At 42.9% G+C, this 21554-nt stretch overlaps 1 protein-coding gene across 3 annotated transcripts; it reads left to right on the forward strand.

Annotated features, from left to right (window-relative positions):
- Positions 1-7403: 7403 nt before the first annotated feature.
- On the forward strand, positions 7404-20765 carry LOC119654427 (luc7-like protein 3). Of its 3 annotated transcripts, XM_038059820.1 has the most exons (7): positions 7404-7679; positions 7747-8112; positions 8556-9004; positions 14212-14330; positions 14393-14500; positions 14569-14715; positions 20402-20765. In XM_038059820.1, exons 1-5 carry the CDS (start codon positions 7578-7580, stop codon positions 14443-14445), a joined length of 1089 nt encoding a protein of 362 aa, XP_037915748.1. In that variant the 5' UTR covers positions 7404-7577; the 3' UTR covers positions 14446-14500; positions 14569-14715; positions 20402-20765. The 3 variants fall into 3 exon arrangements, with proteins under 3 accessions (XP_037915748.1, XP_037915747.1, XP_037915749.1); XM_038059819.1 differs by lacking the exon at positions 14569-14715 and having other exon boundaries at positions 14393-14545; XM_038059821.1 differs by lacking the exon at positions 14569-14715.
- The last annotated feature ends 789 nt before the right edge of the window (positions 20766-21554 follow it).

Genomic DNA, 21554 nt, shown 5'->3' on the forward strand with positions numbered 1-21554 from the left:
GATTGGGGTTGTGGTTTCGCCTATATGCAGCCAATGTGAGCAGGAGGAGGAGACGGCCCTGCACTTTTTATGCAGCTGCCCGGCATCCTCAGATCTCAGACGAAGACACCTTGGCAAGGTTTTCTTCAATGAAGAATCTGCACACTCTCTGCCTCTGGAGAATGTTCTCAGATTCGCTATAGCCTGCGAACACCGTAGGCGGGAAGCCATTGAATAGACGATTTACGGGGATAGCACAATGGGCCTAACAAGGGCCTGAGGGCTCAGAGCTGCGGCTCCACCCAGTAAACTAAACTAAACTTAATTATTACTTAATTATTACTCCGATGAGCCCAATTGACGCTGTGGTGCGCCGTTTTGATGCCACAAATTCCTACGATCGTGACTGCTGTTATAAGAGCAGGGAGGTAGAGTCCAGCCGGCTCAGATCAGAGCCAGTCCGTTCCATTCACGAAGGAAAGCAGCTCTGCCACTCTCCAGCTAGAAACCTCCCTGAGGTCCCCAAAGAATAGTTTACCTAGTGTCCGCAGCTAGAGATGGGCAATCGAAGAGGAAGTGCCTGAGCCCCCCCTCCCCCCCCTTCTCTGGCCGTAGGGCTTCGCTGTCCAACATCCGGGCTCACGTGGTTTGACGGCACTGCGCGCTACAATGTATTTCATGTGAAGGTGTAGGGAGAGGAGTACATTGAGAGCATCTGCCGGGTAGGACTGCAGAGCCCCAGTAGCATCCGCACACGCGGTTGTTTGAATCCCATTAAGCTTCATTCTATTGTACTTTTTGGCCAAAGCCTGCCACCATACAATAGAGCCATTCGTTAAGATTGGAGCATCCCAGCGGTGAACATCCAGAGAGCCATCCTCGGGCGAAAACCCTATTTCATTGCAGAGGTTCTCTTGTAGGCATAGAAGGCTATACAAGCATTCTTAATCGTCAGCTCTATGTTCAATCTGAAATTTAGTTTTGGATCCAGGACTACAAGCAGATACTTTACATTGCAGGAAAGAACCAATCTTTGTTCATTCAGCCGTAGTAGGTGAAATTCAGGTACCCTTGTCTTGGTGGTGAATAACATCAGTTCCGTTTAGGTTGGGTTTATGTCGAGTCTGCATTTTGCGACCCACAGGCACACCACTTCCATGATGTCGCTCATAACGGACAGAAACATCCCTGACACTAATATCACCAAGTCCTCGGCATACGCCACCCCGTTGCTGCCCAATATTCATCAAATTTCTCCCATCACTATTAACCAGAACACCGGAGAGACGACGCCACCCGGAGGCGCACCTCTGGTCACAGCTCTGGTCAAGTGGTTGCTTCCCATATCCGACTGGATTATCCTGGTACTTAGCATGGATATAATCCAATGTTTAAGATATCCTTCCAATCCAATACTGGTCAAAGCTTCCTTGATGGCGTTGATAATAACGTTGTTGGATACTGCTTCTATATCCAAGAAGGCAGCTAGGGTATACAACTTATACCGTGCCAATTACCTCGTGGGGAGCAGTTCCTGTGGATTTTCCTTTGAGGTAGGCACGCTGGGAGCTAGAGAAAGGCGTCCTCTCCATAATCACCCTTAGGTGGATATCCAGGACGCGCTCTAGGGTCATCAACACAAAAGAGTGAGGCTAATTGGTCGAAAGTCCTTCGCGGACTGATGGTTGCGCTTGTTCGCTCTCGGTATGAAAACTATTCGTGCGCGTCTTCAGGACTGTGGTACGTATCCTAAAGAAATAGGTAAATCTCAACAAGTGATGACACAGCTCTTTCCTGCTGCATGCTTTCCTGTTGCATGTCTGACATTACGCCATCTGGGCCCGCAGATTTTGTGTTTATAGCCCAGCCGATCTTACCTTCGGTAATTACTGATTTGATAGTCTCGCGCACTCTAAATAAGGCTCTGACTCACAGAGCCAGTGGGAAAGTACGTCTGAACCAGCAATACCAAGGTTTCCCAAGAAGATTCCGTACAGGAGCCTTCCGACTTTTTAAGAAAGGATGGGCTCTTATGTTTCTTGGACAGAATCTTACTGAGCCTCTTGGCGGTCTCGATGGCCAACTTGTATTTCTTCAGGCAGTCCTTGAATGGCTGCCAATGCAGGTATTGAATTTTCATTGTTTTGGTCTTGATCGAGTACAAAAATTGAGTCCTTAATTAAATCGTAAACCGAAAGCTCGGCTCGTCAGGTATGCAAGGTTTTGTATATTTCTTCTGTAGAATCATTAGAGTGCAAACCTGTTCCATATGCACGAAGCTCGTACTATATGTATGTATATGCATTAAGCATTTCAGGTTACTCACTTTATTCTGATCAATATTCAATGTTTTCGGTTACAATAAATTTACACAAACAAGATAATTTTGAGCCACTATAACCAACGCCTTGCTCAGACATATGATAGGGAAGCAGGATTTCGGCGACCGTAACGATAATAGTCGGAGGTTTGAGGATTTCTGCAGCTTCCATCGCGTCATCTTTGGTTTCGACCACAGAGTCTGCCATAATGTGAGTTGGGTGTCAACTAACTGACACCACACGAAAAACCAGATCGACCACTTGCGATCAGCAGTCGATTTAGGAGTTGTCTCCTGGATGTGCGTAGCAAAAGAGGCGCTGACATCGGCCTCGAAATGGAACACCATCTGATGGTTGCTCGCGTTCGCTTTGGTGTTGCGTGCAGCTACGACCTCACCAAGTTCAACATCGGCCATTTGATCCTGCAGTCGCCCGACAGTGGGAGATCTATTTTGTTGCTCAGACGACAGATACGCTGAGTGATCCGCCTGACAATATCGATGAGCATTGGGCTGCCATCGAAAATGCTCTTTCCTCGCAGGGCGTCGGCATTGACCCGAAGGGCTTCAAAAGGTCTGACTGACTACAGAATCGTGGAACCGGAAATGGTTGCTGCGAGTGATGGCGGGCGTGACGCACTCGAACTCCGATACCGAGTGAAATCCCAAGAAGTTCAGCGTGGTGTATTATGCTGGTCAAGAAATTTGTTATTATGCTGGTCATTCTATGATTTCAGAAGTTTTTATTGCAGAAGAACTTGTATGTGGTCGCAAATATTTCGTTGGCCTTGTGAAAGACGCTATCGACCGACTCATCATCCACGATGACCTCCTCAGGGGTCTTCAATGATCCTTAACGGGCTGCTTACGATATGGGGAGTGGCGTCCTCGAAGTGCCCGAGCAAGTAGTTCTGACCTACTTGCTGGCGTAATACCTGCGTCCTAGGCAGTAGCCTCGAGAAATTTTCTCGTTGAAGAGCGAACGGCTAATGACCGATACAAGCCGGGATACACTGGGGTAATGTAAGCCTAGCTCTGCCCAAGTAGTAGTTGTAGCGTATATCAAGAGCTAGCCCCTTCGGGACCCTGGTCAAGTAATGAGCATTTACCCCGAGCGAGCGCTGATCCGTCCGTGAGTTCTGGGATTAATTAATCGTAGGTCAGACCTCAGGGAACTGGGATAGGGGCTTTGTCCCCGAGGGTATATCCATTCCTGACTATTGCGGCCAGCTCCCTTGCACACGATGCGCTGGTGGGAATGGAGAATGAGTTGGCTGCGTTTATACGCAGCACGAGAATGTGTTGCTAGCCTCAGCGCTCAGCGAAGGACGCAGCAAGGGCTGAAATGCCCTGAGGATATGGTGTTGCAGATACAGGATTGCCTGCTCGGTGGATCTGAGGTTTTCGAAGCCGAATTGATTAAGTGGAATGATAGAGGAGTAGTCTTTATTGAGGTGACACGTTCGAAGATTTCTCCAATATTGGAAAAAAAAGAGATAGGCCTCATATCTTTGAGATCGCCCGAGCACCTTGGGATAGGTATGAGGAGGGCTGATTTCCCAGATACCGGGATGTGGCCGTTGTCCAGGCAGTTGTTGAAGAGGATGGTGAGACGTTCACTGGTGGTACGCGCACACTTCCGCAGGACAACGTTAGAGATGGCGTCGGGGCCCGAAGATTTTTTATTGTCGGACCGGGAGAATGCAAGTTCAACTTCTTCTAGAGAGGTAAATAAGGAGGCGAACGGGCCTGTCTGGAGGAAAAGGGGCAAAAGTAAGACCCTTCCAAGCTTAACCTTTTATCGCTGACAGTAGTGGTGACCACCGAGTTCCAGATTGGGTCCGCTGGCGAAATAATGTACGCAAGCGGATTTTTTTCGTCAAGGGAGTGACATAGGAGGTTACCTATTTTAATCGGGATGTGGTTGACGTTAATAGAAGATCTTTTTCTTTCAGTCAATCGATTAATTATTGAGAAAACTTGTGGGCCAGGTTTGAGGGATTTGAGGAGTTTCTTGTAAGATGCATTCAGTTCGGACCGAACAGCTCCATTGATTTTGCTGGAGAGGTATTTGATGATCTTGAAGAGGAGGCGGTAGTTAGTGTTGCATCTATTCCGTAACCGGTGAAATAATCGCTTTCTGCGCTGTTTCTATCGTGGACTAAAGGGAGGGTTGAGGGGGAAAGGCGCCAGTGTTTGTAGTAACCAGGTTCTTTAACTGGAGCGTGTTTGTCAATAGTAGTTTCGAAGGCAGAGTTGAATAGCCAGATGTATGTATCTAGCTCAACATTAGAGTGGATGCGCGATTTGTCCAGGGGAGGGCCCAGCGCACGATAAGTCGCTTAGGAAATCGTCCTAGTTTGTCAGATTGAAGAATCTGCATTTATGCGTATGGTGGAGTGAAAGGAGAATTTGCTGTAGATGTAGAGAGAGGCTGAGGGCATGATGGTTGGAGTGGGCTGCCAAAGAGGAGCAGCTGAGCTGAGAGATTAGACGAGATTATAAAGCCGTCTAGGAAAAAAGACCCACGAGGAAAAGATGGAACTCCCACGTTAATGATGCCCGCTCCAAGAAATGGTCCTGACTGAAACCAATCGAAGAGCACCTTGCCGTTTTCGTTTGTTAACTGAGTCGGCCCAAGGTGTAATACGTGCCTCGCGTTGAGGTCACCGCCGAGGATGAAGGCATCGAAACTGGTCGCGATTTCTCAGAGTTTGGCCAGAATGGGAATGAGGTGACGACCTGTGCCGTCCGGGAAGTATAGAGAGCCGATTAAGATTCGGAGGACACTTCCACCCCTAACAGAAAGTCTGACTACTGCTAACAGGCAGTTTGATGCCAGTGCAGCTGATGAGATGCTATTTGCCCTAAGTCTCGCTTTGACTAGTATGGCTGTGCTTCTGCCCGCGTCGTTGCGAAAAGTACTGTAACCGGGAGCATGCAGTTTTACATTAGGGGCTTCCTCCATCTAAAAAACAGTCAATGCAAATAAGCAAGGAGTTTAAGGGGGTCATCCCGTGTGGAGGCCGTTTTTTTTGCTTTTTTTTGAAAAATTATTTTGGAGGACTGCATAAAGATAGAAACGTGATTTTTTCACCATATGTTTGTTGATATCTCTAGTACATGTGGTAAATTTTTCGGCTTGATATCGTAGCTAGTTTTTGGAATACGTGTCAATTTATGCACCCATCTCCAAAAAAAAGTGTTTTTCTGCTGCCACGCTGGAGGGCGCTGTGTTCATCTGATAGAAAAAAACTAAACGGCATTTTAATGTGGCCAATATTTCACGGTCCGCAAACTAGGATAATTGAAAAATATTAAAAGGTAAACTTTTGGTGGGCTTTCAAACTTAATTTTTTGGATTTTGGTGTTTTTTTACGCCTTTTATTATGAATAAAAAAAAACGACCCGTCCGATTGCAATTATCCTAGTTTGCGGACCGTAGAAATATGTATTAAAGAAGTCATGAAAATTTCAAAGAATTTGGTTGGATAGATTTTGAGCTATGGTGGCAGCCAATTTTCAAGATGGCGTTTCGAGAAAAACACATTTGAAAATTTAAATGTGATTATCAACAGTAAAATTTTAATTCACCATTAATCTGCTATACCTGGTCCATAGAGAGTACCCTCCGTTTCTGCAAAAAAGTCTTGTAAGCCCGATTGCTGCTCTCTGGTTTCAATTCTGGTTCTTTTAGCGAGGTCAGTCGATCGTCGTTCGGACCGCCAAATTCGCGCTTCATTACGGCGGTCAACATAAACCTGACATATGTGACCAACTTGACATCCCATTGTCACTAGGATTTTGAGAATGCCATTGAATCCTTCATTGAAAATAATTACAACCAGAAAAGTGACTATTTCTACATCCTTGGCCCCAGAATGAGGGTGTTTAGGAACGAAAGTGCAGATCAATGCATTTAACGACTCATTGTTATTCTGGGTCTCTGCTCCTTAACATCTGTTCAAGAGATCATCTCGTGACAAATCTTCGTAGATTGGTTTGATGACTGTTTGAACTTCTTCAGTCAAAGGTGCCTTCTCGTGGTGGAAATTATCTTCCTCCTCCTTTAGCATCCGCTTTACGCCATTTGCACCGACTGTCCTGGCCTGCTGGACAATTTGGATGCTAAGGATTTTCATCTGTAGAACATTTATGGAAGAAAGTTGCCCAAATTTCTTGCTTTATTCCTTCTATCGAATTTGCGTGTCGACGAATAGCCAGCCCAAAAAATGTAGTGAGGTCCTTATCAGTAAGTTTTCCAGTCCCTTTTCCACCAATGCCTTTGTGATTCTTCTTTGCATTTCTAAGCCCCGTTTCCATTCTTTTCTCGACATGTCCTACGCATTCTTTTTTTACTACTACGTATATTTTATTATTTGCAGAAATTTGCAGAAATACCGGAGAAAACTCCAGCCAAATTCTATATATAATATACAAAACTTGTCGCAATTGGAACATCGATGTTCATGCTTGCTAAAAGTATCTTTGCTGATGTTGATGCGAAGTCCTTTTTCTTCTCTGATAAGTATCGATTCCCATGAAATACTCGTTTTCTAGTGCGAGCATGACGTTGAACTTTAAAGCGATCTCCCTTCGTACGATCCATTTAAAAAAATCACTGAACACACAAACAGCAACCGAGTATAGCTTGAAAGCCTTTCAGTGCTCACTCTAGTCTGGATTATCCTTTTTATTCCAAACAGCAAATAAATTTAGACAATTGATTGGTTTTCCATCTTTTTATATTTATACCTGTGTTCGAATTTATAAGGCTCAGGTAAAAAACTAACAGGTAAAACAAGATTCGATACTCTCTCTCATGGAGTACTCTAGCCGCGGCTGCAAACTCCTTACCTGTTTAACACTGTAATTTCTGAACGACTCGGAATATCGGAAAATCCCTTTGCTCACATATTCTCCACTACATATAGATACAATTCATGCAAAAAAAAATCGATTTCTCCAACCCGACACACAGGGGATGACCCCCTTAAAGAAATTCCATTTAAAAAGTCCCATCCATCGGTTCGTGTATGGATAACAGCATTAATATTTTGATTATCTTTGCGACTGTCAAATTGTCAATGAATATCAGGCAACACAGAAGTGATCGGCCATTTTTGATAAGGCTTTGTTGAGTGGAAGTTGTTGTCTCGAGTTCGCTGATAATTTCGGATATTGTAGTGAATCATTCATCCTTGCAATTACATGATAGGATATTCTCATCGCTCTTGAAGGTAATTGTACACTAAATAATAAGTAAAACTAAAGCAAAATGGTGGAAACGGCTCGGGCTTTGCTCGACGAATTGATGGGTCGCAATCGCAACCTGGACCCATCGGTGAAGGTGAAAAAAGTGAATTGGGACGATCCGGAGGTGAGTGCAATCTTACAAGCAAATATTCAATGGCTGCTTTACCGTAAATCGATTTTCTTTGTTGCAGTTTTGTCAATATTACCTTGTGAAGTTCTGTCCGCATGATCTCTTCGTGAACACGAGGGCCGACTTGGGTCAGTGCCCCAAGCTCCATGATGACGAAGCGAAGCGTCTTTATGAGAATGCAAGACCCGGCGCCCGGAAGCGTCAGTACGAGGATGATTTCTTGCGGTTTTGCAACAATATGATCAACGAAGTCGATCGGAAAATACAGAAAGGCAAACAGCGACTGCTGCTCATGAACAAAGGAGAAGGTGGGCCCGTCTACGTTTCTAAATTTCAGGAACAGTTGAACAATCTTAACGCTAGGATAAAGAAGTTGCTAAACGAAGCAGAGGAAGCTGGCCACAGGGGCGACGTGGATCAAGCACAGGTGAGCATTGCCATCCTTCCAGTGAGTTTTTGTGGTTTGGTTTCTCGGAAGTTGACGCTGATATGAAAACAGCTAACGATGAAGCCCAGCTCAATCCTCATTCGTTTCTCCTGAAATTTCTAGTTTATTCTTAGGGAATATGTGATGTGATGTTACTTAGCAACCGCAAAATATCTCTGTCAAAGCGTGCTCATAAGAAACGCTCCGGGTTCATGCGAAGCCTATCAACTTTCTTGCTTCTGAACTTCTGTAGGAAATATATTGCTTTTATCTGTAAAAGTCATACCGGGAAGTGTAGTGATTTGGTGGTTTCGAGAAAACATTTTGTTCCTTCTGAGTAAACAGTTGATTGTAAAGTTTTTTACCGAGACATCCAATGGTTGCTTCGATTAGTTTCAAACGTTTTGCAATTGAAAATTTCATGTTATCAATGCTTATTCCAGGGTTTAATGACACTATGCGAGCAATTAAAAGAAGAAAAGGAAGCTTTACTCAGCCAACACGATAGCGGCCAGTCCCAAGCAGTCCAATCGTCCGCCAACTCGACGACAAGTTCGATAGCCTCGGACGGACCTCCACCAGCCCCAACAGGAACGGCGAGTTGGGCTGCAGATCTAAATACAACACAAGAAAAACAAATGGAAGTGTGTGAGGTGTGTGGGGCGTTTCTTATAGTTGGAGATGCCCAACAACGGATCGAGGATCACTTAACAGGCAAGCAGCATTTAGGATACTCAAAGCTTCGTAAGGCTGTGGAAGAAATGCACGAACAACGGAAGAAGGAGCGTGAATCAGAGGAGCGACGCAGGGAGGAGGAGAGGAAAGCGAAATATGAGAATGGAATGGATCGCCGACGAGATAGAGAGCGAGATCGTGACAGGGATCGCAGACGGTATGTACTTTTGTTGGAATAAGATTACCCAATTTTAGCGTTACTTTATTTAAACCTCTTTCTTGCTTAATACATTATCTCTGACCTCTCCTCTCCCGCTCGACTTGTCTTGAACTCCAACTGACACCGGAAAAGATTTTTCACTCCAAAAATTGTTTTTCGATGTTATAGCTGACGCGATTCGCGCTTATATACAAGCGACACATAAGCTGTTTGCTCAGCCACAACCCTTTAACCCCAGCTGAATCCAAAATGCGTTTCAGTGAGGAACCAGGCGGAGGGTTCCTTCAACCCAACTACCGCAAGTCAAAACAGACACATCACGGACTTCTCGCCCTGGTCATGTTGTCTTACTGGACGAAGAGCTTTAGTCGAGTCAAAGACACCCGTCTGACCGTGCCCTCGACGTTGAGACTATAATGGTGCCGGTCCTGGTGGATTGGTTCGAAGGTGTCTGCAGCGGCTTCCGAGGAGCGTCCGTCCTAATTAGTACATGCAGGATTGGAGATCCCTGGACACGTTAGCCACGGTTTTTGCGTGGTTGGTGGCGACTTTAACTTTGGAATTGCGTCCTTGAGCAGACCGTTGAGTCTCGATCTGATGTCGAGAAAAGTGCCGCTGAGGAATCTTGGGTTCTCCCCGTATACCAACTCCGTGGGACTTGCAGCAGATTCTTCTCGATTGGCTTTCCGGAGGCTAAGTAGAACGAGTGGCAGAACCTGCGAACAAGAAGCGTCGTTTTGGGTTATTATAGCGGCCTTGAGCCTCATGTGCCAGCTTTCGAGGAACCCATTGGACTGCGGGTGGTACCCGGTTGTCCGTTTGACGTTCAAACCAAGGAGTTTGCCCAATTCTGAGAAAAGGGAGGGCTCCCTGATCAGTGATTATAATTGCTGGCACACCAAAGCGTGGAATCCATTCTCGACTCAGGGTCTTTGCCCAATATTGTGCAGTAATGTCTTTGGCACCTGAAACCGTGCTAGTCTCGCAAAGACCAATGATATCCATTTGAATTGTGTGGAAACGCTTGGTGGACCGAGAGAACACTCCACCTCTTTACATGCTTTGTAGTTTTGCACTTCTGGCATTCGATGCACTGGTTGGCCCAAGAATTAATGTTCTTGTTCATGAACGATCAGAAATACTTGGCAGTGACTAACCGATTCATTGTGCGAATGTCTGGATGCGCCACATTATGATCGGCATGAAATACTTCCTTTCGGAAATCGGCCGGAATGGAACTGGATGTTGAGCCGAAGATAGGAAACTCCCTAAATATGTATTTGGAGTTGGTCGTGAAGCTCAACGTCTGAAGAACTGGGTCGTCCGTCTGCGATTGCCGGAAAATCGACGGTGGCAGGGATCTTGACTTCTGCAATACGTGACAAAGGGTCAGCAGCCACGTCATCTTTTCCAGACACGTGTTGAATATCGGAAGTGAACTGGCTGATAAAGCTCCAGTGCCAAAGTTGGCGAGGGAACGCATTGTCGGGGTTTTGTTTCAAAGCAAAAATGAATGAAATTTTGTTTAAGAATCGATGGATTCCTAAGTCCGCCATCCACTTAATGGCGGCAGGACCAGTTGGAAAGCAACATGCTCTCACGGTTGTTGTCCACGAAACCCTCATCCTTGGGCAAGCACCTAAGTTGCAAAATTTATGACTTGCGGTTTCGTTCAGAGCAGAGGCAACTCATCAGACGCTGCCTCACCTCTGCCCTGGGAGCAGCGTAACCGAAGTGGTTACAAGATGGTATTTGCTTCGCAAGTCATAAATTTTCTAAATGGAGCAAATAACATCTTGTAACCACTTCGGTCACGCTGTTCCCAGGGCAGAGGTGAGAGCGTCTGATGAGTTGCCTCTGCCCTGGACGAAATCGTAAGTCATAAAAGGGAGTGGTTTATGGTCCGTGAATAATGTGAACGGCCTGATTTCAAGGGAATACTGGAAGTATTTAATTGCAAAGTAAGCAGCTACTAACTCACGGTCTTAGGTACTGTAGTTCCGTTGAGCGCAATTGAGTTGTTTGGAGAAGAAGCTCAACGACTGCCAGATTTGATTCACTGTTTGCTAAAGAGCAGCACCTACGGCAATGTCTGAGGTATCGGACAATACGGCTAGGGGTACATCTTGCTGAGGGAATGCCAGAAATTTAGCATTCAGCAGCTGTTGCTTGGTGGTCTCAAACGCCTGGTCAGCCTCTGTGAACCACACAATCAGACGGGACTCTTGGCTTTCGGCCCAGACAAGGCGTTATGGATCGATTAATGGTGTGCGGTATTGGAAAAAAAACACGATAGAAGTTTAACATGCCTAAGAACCTTCTGAAATGCTTAATGGTTTTTGGAAGCGGAAAGTTCGAGATCACTTGCACCATGGCTGCGTCCGATTGGATGCCTATAAAGCTAATCAAGTGGCCGAGGACTCTCATCTGCATTTGTAGAAATTTGCACTTTTCAACACTGAGTGCTAGATTGGCCTCAAGAAGACGTTGACAAAGGCCCTCTAGGTGTTCTAAATGCTCGGCCTAAGAAGAAGACGCGAGCAGAACATCATCCAAATATACAAAACAAGCACAGAATGGATGAATCTTTGAAACGGTTACGTCGCGTTGCATAGTCCAAAAGTCATAGTCCTAGTGAACTCGAAGAGTCCGAAAGGTGTGCATATTGCCGTTTTTGAAAAGTCTTCGGGTGCTACAGGTAGGGATCTGATAGTATGCCTTGACTAAGTCCAAGTTCGAAAAAATACGACAATTTGCGATAGAGTGGGCAAAATCGTGGGTGACGGGATGCGATATCGGCCTGGATTCGTCTGAGCATTAAGACGTCTGTAGTCGCCAAAAGGTCTCTATTCGCCATTGGATTTAGGGACTATGCGAAGTGGCGAAGACCAACCACTGTCTGCAAATGCCTTGTTCAAGAAATTCTTCGAACTCTTTCCGCGCAACTACGAACTTTTGCGTTGGTAATGAATACACCTTAGAGAGCTAGTAGTGTTGACTGCTGAACATCATGCTTAGCGGTTTCAGAGGGACTACGCTCAATAGTGATGTTGCGATATTTTTGAAGACCGGCACCGGCAACATCTTCACAAACGATGGAAAGAATGCTGGATGAGCATGATGAGATTTTTTCTAATGAACTAAGGGAAGTGGTGGGGTCAATGAGGGACTCATTATGAGTATGAGTATCAACTAGCAAACCATGGTGGCAAAGGAAATTCGCGCCTAAGATGGGAATGTTGATGTCTGCCATAATGAAGCGACAAGTAGACACCCGTCGAAATCCTAAACTCAAGTCTACCTACGACCAGGTAGTTGCGCCGGCTCAAAGGGTCGTAGATTGTGAGACGACGTGGTGTTGCATTTCTGGTAGCAGTCGCCAGAATTCCCGGCAAGTCCGATTTGTTTGGTGATAAATTGCAGGAATTGCGAACCTACGATCGTATCAGCATGCTCTAAAGGTGCCGACGACCAACTAACCAATTGCCCATTTCCGGAGGCGATTTAGACTTTGATCTAGTCCTACTTCCAGAACGTAAAGCACCGATACGACGGCCTCTGCTAACTCATCAACCATGGGTCGCACGTGGACCTCATGAATTTTGTCCGTGTTGACGGCTGACGTATCCAGGCACCCCGAATTTGTACACGTCAGGATGGCCTGTGTGTTCTCCGGAAGTCTCTGCAGCCACAAAGACTACAGCAGCTCGGTGCCGACTTTGTCACCGCCCAACTGCTTCATTTCATGCAGCATTTGGTTTGACGCACGGTCACCCAGCATTAGATCTGTTAAGCTTAGCCGTCTCACTTATTGACAGGCATTTTATGAGCTGCTCCTTTAGTCTTTTGTAAAAGCGGTTCTCGAGGTCGTCGGGGACACGCTCAACTGTCTCTCGGTTCAGCACAACCAACGAGTAATTAAAATGAACGACGCCGCCCAAAGTGATTTGGACCTCGAGTTGGAGGAACCATGCTGCCGGGCTCCTACGCCAAAAAGGCGGCACCTGTGCAGCCGCGGTAGTTACTAAGGATATCGTTAGCGGAAACGGACAACCCAAAACAGAAAATGCACAAGTTAAATGAGCGGAGTTCGAGAACCAAAGAAGCAAAAACGGTCCTTTGGCGTTCTCTTTTTTATGATAAGAGAAAGTCGCAGTGCCGACGCTTGCTTTAATCTATTCAATAATATGAAAAATGTAGGATGTTGTTGTTGGGCGTGAGGCTGTGCTGCACTTTCAAATGTGAAAGAGGTTGTTGTTGGCGGCATCGAATTTCCTGTCGCTGATCTGAATAGTCCTTATAGCGCCGTCGGTGCCGGTTCAAGTTACTCCAGTTCAGTGTGTTGTGCAAGTTGCGGTATAGTATCCAAGGAAGTGGAACTCATTACCGTTGCGACATTATTAAAGATTTTCAAATAATCCTAATCTTTAAACGAATTCGGTTCTCGTCAACAGACTGGTACCGTACCAGTGGTGGTGTCAATATAAATGCTATCCTCAATGGTTCCTCAACTTCACAACTAAGTGGTGCTATTGTAGGAAGCATAGGGCCAGCAACACATTGATAGGGGTGTTTTTGAAGACGCTCATACCTTGATAGGGGTGTTTTTGAAGACGCTCATACCTTGATAGGGGTGTTTTTGTAAAAGCTGAAGGATGTACTTTAGACGAAGCCACTTATTTGCTTCCAACTTCGATGTGATCAACTGATCGAAGACCCTAACTTTTCACCATAAATAGAAATGACGAAGTATAATCCGTACTCGATGTCTTAGCTCCAATTAGCGATATTTTTTTCAATAAAAAATCTAAGCGGTTGGACACTTATTTATTTAGCGAAAAATTTCCAATTCATCACGATAATCCCGTCAAGACTTCTGTATGAGAACCGTCGATTTCTGCGTTATAGAAGTCTCCACTTTGATGTTCTTCGGGGTCACTAATTGTGGAATAAATAAGATTCCTTTCTTAATAAATTGTCTTTATTTAACTGAATAAAATTGAAAGGGGTAACCTCTCTCCTCCTGCTTGACGTCTCGAGCTCCAATTGACAACGAATTTTCGTTGTCAAAAATTGTTTTTCGATGTCATGGCTAATGCGATTCGCACTTACGTGCATGCGGCAAGCAAGTTCTTCGCTCCGCCACACTGTTGCTTTTATTAAGACTAAAAAATGCAATAAAATAATTTTTCTTCTATTTTCAGGCCTGAGATAGATGACCGCAGAAGGCGAGAATTTTCAAGAGAGTTCGAACGCCGAGATCGAGACAGAGATCGTCACCGCGATGTAGATCGTCGCGATCGGGATAGGGACCGTATGAGAAGTAAGTGAATAGTTTGTTATCCAAACATTTGAAATTTCAACAAATCCCTCCTCTTTCAACAGGAGACCGAGATACCCGCCGAAGGAGTCGATCACGTAGTCACAGCCATCGATAGATTCCCGTAGCGATAGTTCGTCCTAGCGTATCACCACACATTACACATAATTGAGGTACCCCAATAGACCAAAATAGAAAATTAATGCAAATCACAAAAGGTGAGTAATTGTTCTTTCAACAGCACTACTAGCCAATTCAGCGTTGCATTTACTCGTAAAAAATTGAAATGATTATACGTGAAGAGACATTGGTGGGAGAGGGACTGGGACTTGGTTAGTTAGAATTGCAAATGACTGTAGAGACTTTGTTCGGTATTTCACCCTACCAGGTTAGTGTCAATTGTGTAATCCAATAAAAAAAAAAATCAGCAAAAAAATGGAAATTTCTAGCGGATAATTTTGATTGGCCATTTGTAGATTGATTTGATATTTGTATCGGTTCTTTTTGTAAAATTGAGATAATTTTAGCTAAGACTGAGATGATTTGAATCAAATTTTCCAGGAGTATTATGATAAATGTATATTATATTTCCCATGGGGAAATAGAGCCAAAATCAAATGAGATCCATAATTACCACTTACAAAATGCGTGAACTATCAAGCTCCGTAAATCAATTCCACGTTGAACTGTTATCAACTCAAGGCTTTATTTGGATGTAGATTACAAAGAAAGTAACAGAAAGTTATCAAATCTTAAATATAAAAACAGTTCGTATCCCTCGCCAACTTACGGGAATCAAGAGTTAGGGGTCATTTATTTAATATTTTCAGGGAGGCAAGAAATTTCTCCTCTTCAAGCTATGGTATTGACCTTTGTATGAGAGGTTCCTGTAAATGCATAAACATTACGAGCTACGTACAAATGGCACAAATGCTCAGTTAAATATGCTTACGTAAGAAATACACAAAACCTTTCAAGCGCTTAGCTTCCGGTTTCCCGATTTGTTTACCATTGTATGCGAGGTCTGTCTAAAAAATATTCGACCTACTTTCCTATCTTCTTCTTCAGCCTTTGACCCATTCAGAAGACAGCGGCGGCTTGTCTTGATCGGTTGCGTCATTTTGTTTGATCTGTTAAAACCCTGATTCGGATGCACCTGCGAGGCTTTCAAATCACCATCCAGTGTACCAATTCGGTTAGCCTTTTGGTCGTTTTCCACTGACTTCAATGTTCAGGCCAACCTTTGCAAGTGAATTCTTGTTACCGTGAATTACGTGACTATACCAATGAAGACGCCTCTTTCGGATTTTTTCGACGATCGGTGAAATCCCATATCGGTCGCGGATGTTATCATTACGTGTTACTTCACTGGTTCAACGCAACGTCTTTGTTATCGCGAGGCGACATTCGTTGCCTTATATAATCGGCCAACACTCAGAACTATAGAGGGCGACGTGACGGATGGTATTGCGGTAAATTTTGGTTTTCAGATGTTCCTTGTTACGTCGGTCACAAAACCGCCTGTTGTCTAATGCTACTTCATCCAGATTGCACTAATTCCGTAGTTCATTGTTGGCTGATAGCACTGATCCGAGTTATTTAAATCGCACTTTTCTGGGCAGGCCACTGCCACAGACAGTGATTGTGCTTGTTTCATTGGAATCGGTCGTCAAAGACAGTTTAATTTAGATTCAATTTGAGACCAAGCTCTAGATCAGTTATGAGACGCTATGAGCACATCATCTGCAAAAAATTGTGTATAGGACGCTGGACTTTAGATGGACAAGAACAAAGAGAAGTGGTAAGAGGGCACTTCGAACACTGAAAGAGACGCGAAGCGATTTAAATACGCCCGTCAATTTCGAATTTTACTTTTCGGATCGCGGTAGAGCAATTTAATCCAGCACACGAGTTCTTCTGGTACTAAGTGTTGGCGCAGAGTATACCAGATGAGTTGGGCTATATCGGGATTCTATTGATGCTGCACAAGGTTCGCTGGCTGGCGCATTATCATAATGGAAAAGTCAGTCACCGATTGACAAAAATTGTGGTCGTTTTTTTTCTTGTCGAATCGCGCAATCGTTTTACAATGTCAATGTGATATTTCTTGTTAGTTGTCTACCCTTTCGGTGCATATTTGTAGTACACAATACGCGTTTTACCTTATTAAAATGGATTCAATGTCTGTTTTTTTTTGCGTTGGAAGGTGCAAAAGTTCAAAACCTATTGCTGGTTAATGCCATACGGTTATGTGAGATTTTTACTCACTAAAACCACCTCCTTCGCCTATCGCGCGGGATTGCCATTTCGGTATTACGTCGCAAGGCAGAATCAGTTGTGAACTGCGGCTCGTGTTGTTTTTTACTACTTTCCTCCGAAGATCCTCCTTCCTCAACAGAACGCATTGGCAGTAGAGCTTGTCTTTCGAAATCCGAATTACCTGTCTGAGGGGCCACTCTCCTTTTCTCGGTCTGGCTGCCTGTTACATCGGATTTACTTGGAAACGGCCGAAGCAATTGTCCCGAAATTTGGTTAGAGGGTGTGGTCTGTGAACCCCTTTACATATGGCAAGTAGCGCCTTTTTTGAGTTTGGAAGGATGCATACATGCGAAACGGGAGGGTAACATTTTTTTTTCATAGAATATAGTCATGGTGGAGTATCAAATGGAAGAGTTCGATTAGTACTTTCCGGAACTGATAATATAGGGGCTCAAAATGTCTGCCTCAAAAAGTGAAACAGGTCTCGTTTTCAGAACCGATGCAGTCGAAAAATCTAAAAAAAATCACAATACGAAATCTAGGTTTCAAAATACATCCCATTCCGATATCTGTTTAAATAAAGGTAATAATAGCATATTACCATATTTTACCCGAAAATCCCCCTTAATTTCATCCTAGAAGTGCAAGATTGGCAGTAGTATAAGGGATTATATAAGGCATAACTTTGGAAAATTTGTCCTGCTGGAAGCCCCATGGCTATCCAGCGAATAGAAATTCACTCAATGGGTCGAGTACATCCTCTAGCGTCTTTTCGTGCACACTCGCATTGGTTTTCACGCCGACCTCGCAGAAATGAATATCAGTTACTCCGTGAAATAAGACGCCCCACCATGCCATGACAGAAGTCAGATGGTGACGGCGTTGGACTCGCGCATTTTCTTTGGCTTCATAACAATTCTGAGCATATACTCGATAATTTTATCGGTTGAATCTTTCCTCGCGACTTCATAACAATTGTAACCTTTTATTCGATCATTTTGTCGGTTATATTTTTCCTCGATGATAACAATTTTTTCATCAGAAAATTTACCGGGAAATCGTTCCAGATGAGCAGGACACTGAGTTCGCCGTATTTCCTTCAGTTTTGGCGTTAACATATGGCTAACGCACCGCCGGTACTCACCGAGACCGAGATCTTCTCGTAAAATACGACTCATACTTCGAGTTGAAAAGTCCATTTCCGCCGACATTCGTGGCTCGGGGCATTATTAATTAAAAGCAGAGATTTTCTTGGAGGGCTTCATTTGCACAGAAAAGGAACATAAATCTGCTTTTCATGGCTTTGAAACCAGGAGCACGTCATTCGCAAAAAAGAACTGGGTCGTCTGCATTGATGATTTGATCCCAAGTGAATCCCTTGCATATCTGTGGTTTCTCTAATTTGAAGACAAATGATCAGCATTGTCTCGGTATTCCTACGACTTTCAGGAATTTTGCCGGTTGCTGTTCAGACGAGGATGTTCACTGTGAAAACTGTTTTTTTTTTTTTAATTTAACGAACGCAAGGAAAATTCTGTAAATACACATTTTACGACGTCCTCTAGGATTTCCGAACTTCGTGGGGCTGATCTGTTGACGCTCGAACAATATGACGCAAAGATATAAAAGGTTAAAAGAATCGATGGCATTCCTTGAAAAATTTGTTTCGTCGTATTTTCTTTGTTTTAACAATAAATTTATTGGTGATTGGGACTTCAGTGTCCCTTTCAGAGCACCTGATGTTAACACGTCGATGAAGAAATGTGTAGTCTCGTCGAAATCAAGGCCTCATTTGATGGGCGCATGTTCTCACAAGTGTGAAGCAATGTACTTTCGATACTCAAGCCAATCAGTCTATTTTGTAGTCAACTTGGTAGACTCCGGTAGGCATTGATTGGAATTCTGAGAATGTTGCTAGAAACAGCGGATGATCGAAACTTAGATCAATTTGACTATACGAAGGAGGAGGAGGACGCCTCGCCATTTTTCAACAATGGATTGACGGGAAATGCTTGTAATATAATTTTATGTTGGCTAGTATCATTGGCCTTCCAGTGCCAAATTTTAATAGAGCAAACTTTTTTCGGACAAATGTTTTAAACGTCTGCATTGATGCCGTAAATTGCTTCATGTTTCTGACAAATTGAAGCGCCATAAGCCATAAGTTAATCTATCAAAAATTGACTGATGGGAAACTGACGGACTAAAGTGTTTAGTATAAACTGTTTTGTTTCTGTTCGCCTTCGCATCTAATTTTCTGTCTGGCAGCATCAGACTTTGGCGGTGGAAGTTAATGTCGCAGTTGGTGTCAACTAGGATATGCATTATATAGCATCCTTTGGAACGTCTTTTCCTAACTGTCAGGGGATTTGTCATCTATTTCTATTTGTTGGTTAAAATGTGACACTTTATAAGCAAAATCAAAAATTAAAATTGTCTTGATGCGACCCGAACAAAAAGAATTGAGGAAGATATGTCTTCCTAGTTATAATACTCCTGGATTATTTTTTGTAACAGCATTTTTGAAAACAATATTCATCAAATCAATCATACATCTCATGTCCACCAAGACGTTGGCCAAGAAAAAAGGATATCCAATAGAATTTCTCAGAGGACATTTACAATCATCACTATAAGAAATTTTCAGCTAATTTAGCTAGCTGTATGTTGGAAGTTCTCTTAGAATCTAAGCGTGTATGTCTTGACGCGATGTTGTTGCACACAATCGAACAAATAAAACATTGGTTAATCTGTCCCAGAACGTATGTATGTCTTCGTGCAAGCAGGGCCGTCTACTGTCCGCCGCTTCAATGATGAAGTTGAGAGGTATACAAAAAAAAATATAATTGTAATAATTTTAATATTGTTTCCTTGAACGATCAACTATAGCATAGATAAAAGATCTTTTCCCCTCCAATAAAAAAAAAGTTGAAAATAGCGGAAATCGTTTTAAAGGTTTCACTGTGAGGTTCACCAGCGATACCACACACGTAGTGTCCTGATCTCTAAAACTCAATCATTTCATAACTAAATAGTGATGGTACGAACATCGAGAGGTACTTGTTTTCATATTTTATGTTAATTTTTAAATAATTTTATACATTATGTTTAATTTTCGTAAAAAAAAATTAAAAAAAAAAACAAAAGACAATGAAAAATAGCTAAAAGAAATGCCGAGAATATTTCCATAAACCTTTTGCTTACGTACGCGGTGGTAACGGACGTACTGCAGCCAAGAGTTTACAATGAAATATTTTCTTGTGTTTGAAAGTTTGATGTATTTCACTCACCAGAAATATGGTTTAATAATGACAACATTGCATACTGTACCTACCACATAAATTTAGTTTATCCCCAGCTGTAATTGCGTTAACCTGTGTGTAATTCATATACAGATTAAATTGACACACGTCTCTGAAAACATAACATTCGAGGTATTTATAATATATATAAATATACGAAAATAGATATAAAAGTCAATTTTTCGATATTCTATTTTGAATGTATTTTATGATTGATTTTATAGCGTGGAATGTACGAATTTATAGTCCGATTTGATGGTAAATATGTTGCATGCACGCTACAATGCTTTGTTCCTACAAATCGCGGAATGCTTTGATTGGAAAAACCGTCGAACGCGATCCTTAATGAATTCCTATTTGAAGTGCACCGAATCAGGTGGAGGCATCGTACCATATTTACCAACATTGGACTATAATTCAATGAATTCTTCCATGCCACCAAAGATTTGTCTTTTATTCTTTGAATAACGTCTCGCAATTATCGGTTCTATTCATCCTAAACACTTTTTACAGAAAGTTTTCATCGTTGGACGATATGCATGCTTCCCAGGAGGATTGGATGCTTCATCAACACCTACAATTGCAGAATGTAAATTGAAATCTAATCACAGGTAACGACCATTCTCCTAGATCCTGTAAAAAGTATTACCGTGCTACCATTATCCGGGCATATCGTTAAATTTTAATCGTTTTACATTAAAAAATCAATGACAATATGGTCACAGATAATGCGGTGAAAAGATATAAGCTGCGGTTTAATATTAGTTATCCAGAAGTAATATAACATTAATATAGAATTCCTTTAATCTAACGCTGACAAAATATTATTTTGTATTTGAGTTCCAAAGCTTTTCCAACTATAATTTGAAATATGAATCCCAATTAATATTTAGGTTAAAACAAGCATTTAATTCGTTTTGTTTTAAGAAATTTCGAAAAAAAGATTATTTTTACGAATTAAAAATAAAAATATTTATCGTAATATTGATTGTTTTAATTGGGTGGTCGGGTTTTCAATGGAATCAACGTTGGGCCATTGATCGTCATAACAACTGGAATGAGGGGCAAGAGAATGAATTCTTTCAGGAAGTTGAGAAAAGTATCAACGAAATTTTATTTCATACGGATCCAAGCTTTACTTTTAGAATTTTTCTATTAGGTGGAATATTGGGCCAGGCAAAATTGTTTGTCAGGGGAAAGTGCGATGGGCGAGTTGGTTGAGAGCAAGCCTCTCAATCTATTATCCAAGATTCAAATCTAGATGGCAGGATGGATGGTTGTGCTGGCCCCGCTTCTACAGTCTTGTCATTTAGGCAGCACCAAGTGCGTGTGTTGAGGGTGCTTTGAGGTTCTGGCAAACTAATCACGGTGGCGTCGACCGGCATAGCTCTTAATGATTTCAGGCGGACAGATGTCTGGCTATAAACAATATAATAAATAAGTCGGAATACCGGAAGCTCGCGCTTCGGGTATAAAGGTTTTGTGTTCATCTTATGTAAGAAATTTCAGCGCACATTTTTCTATCCGTATATAGCTACAAATCCAACACAATCCTTCATATTTTTCCAAACTACGAGACATACGTACATATTACAGCCATAGATATTACGCTCACCCTAAACAAACAAACTGCCTATTTCCGAACACTGTACACATATATGCAAGT

Source organism: Hermetia illucens, chromosome 4, assembly GCF_905115235.1.
Source record: "Hermetia illucens chromosome 4, iHerIll2.2.curated.20191125, whole genome shotgun sequence".
NCBI classification, from domain to species: domain Eukaryota; kingdom Metazoa; phylum Arthropoda; class Insecta; order Diptera; family Stratiomyidae; genus Hermetia; species Hermetia illucens.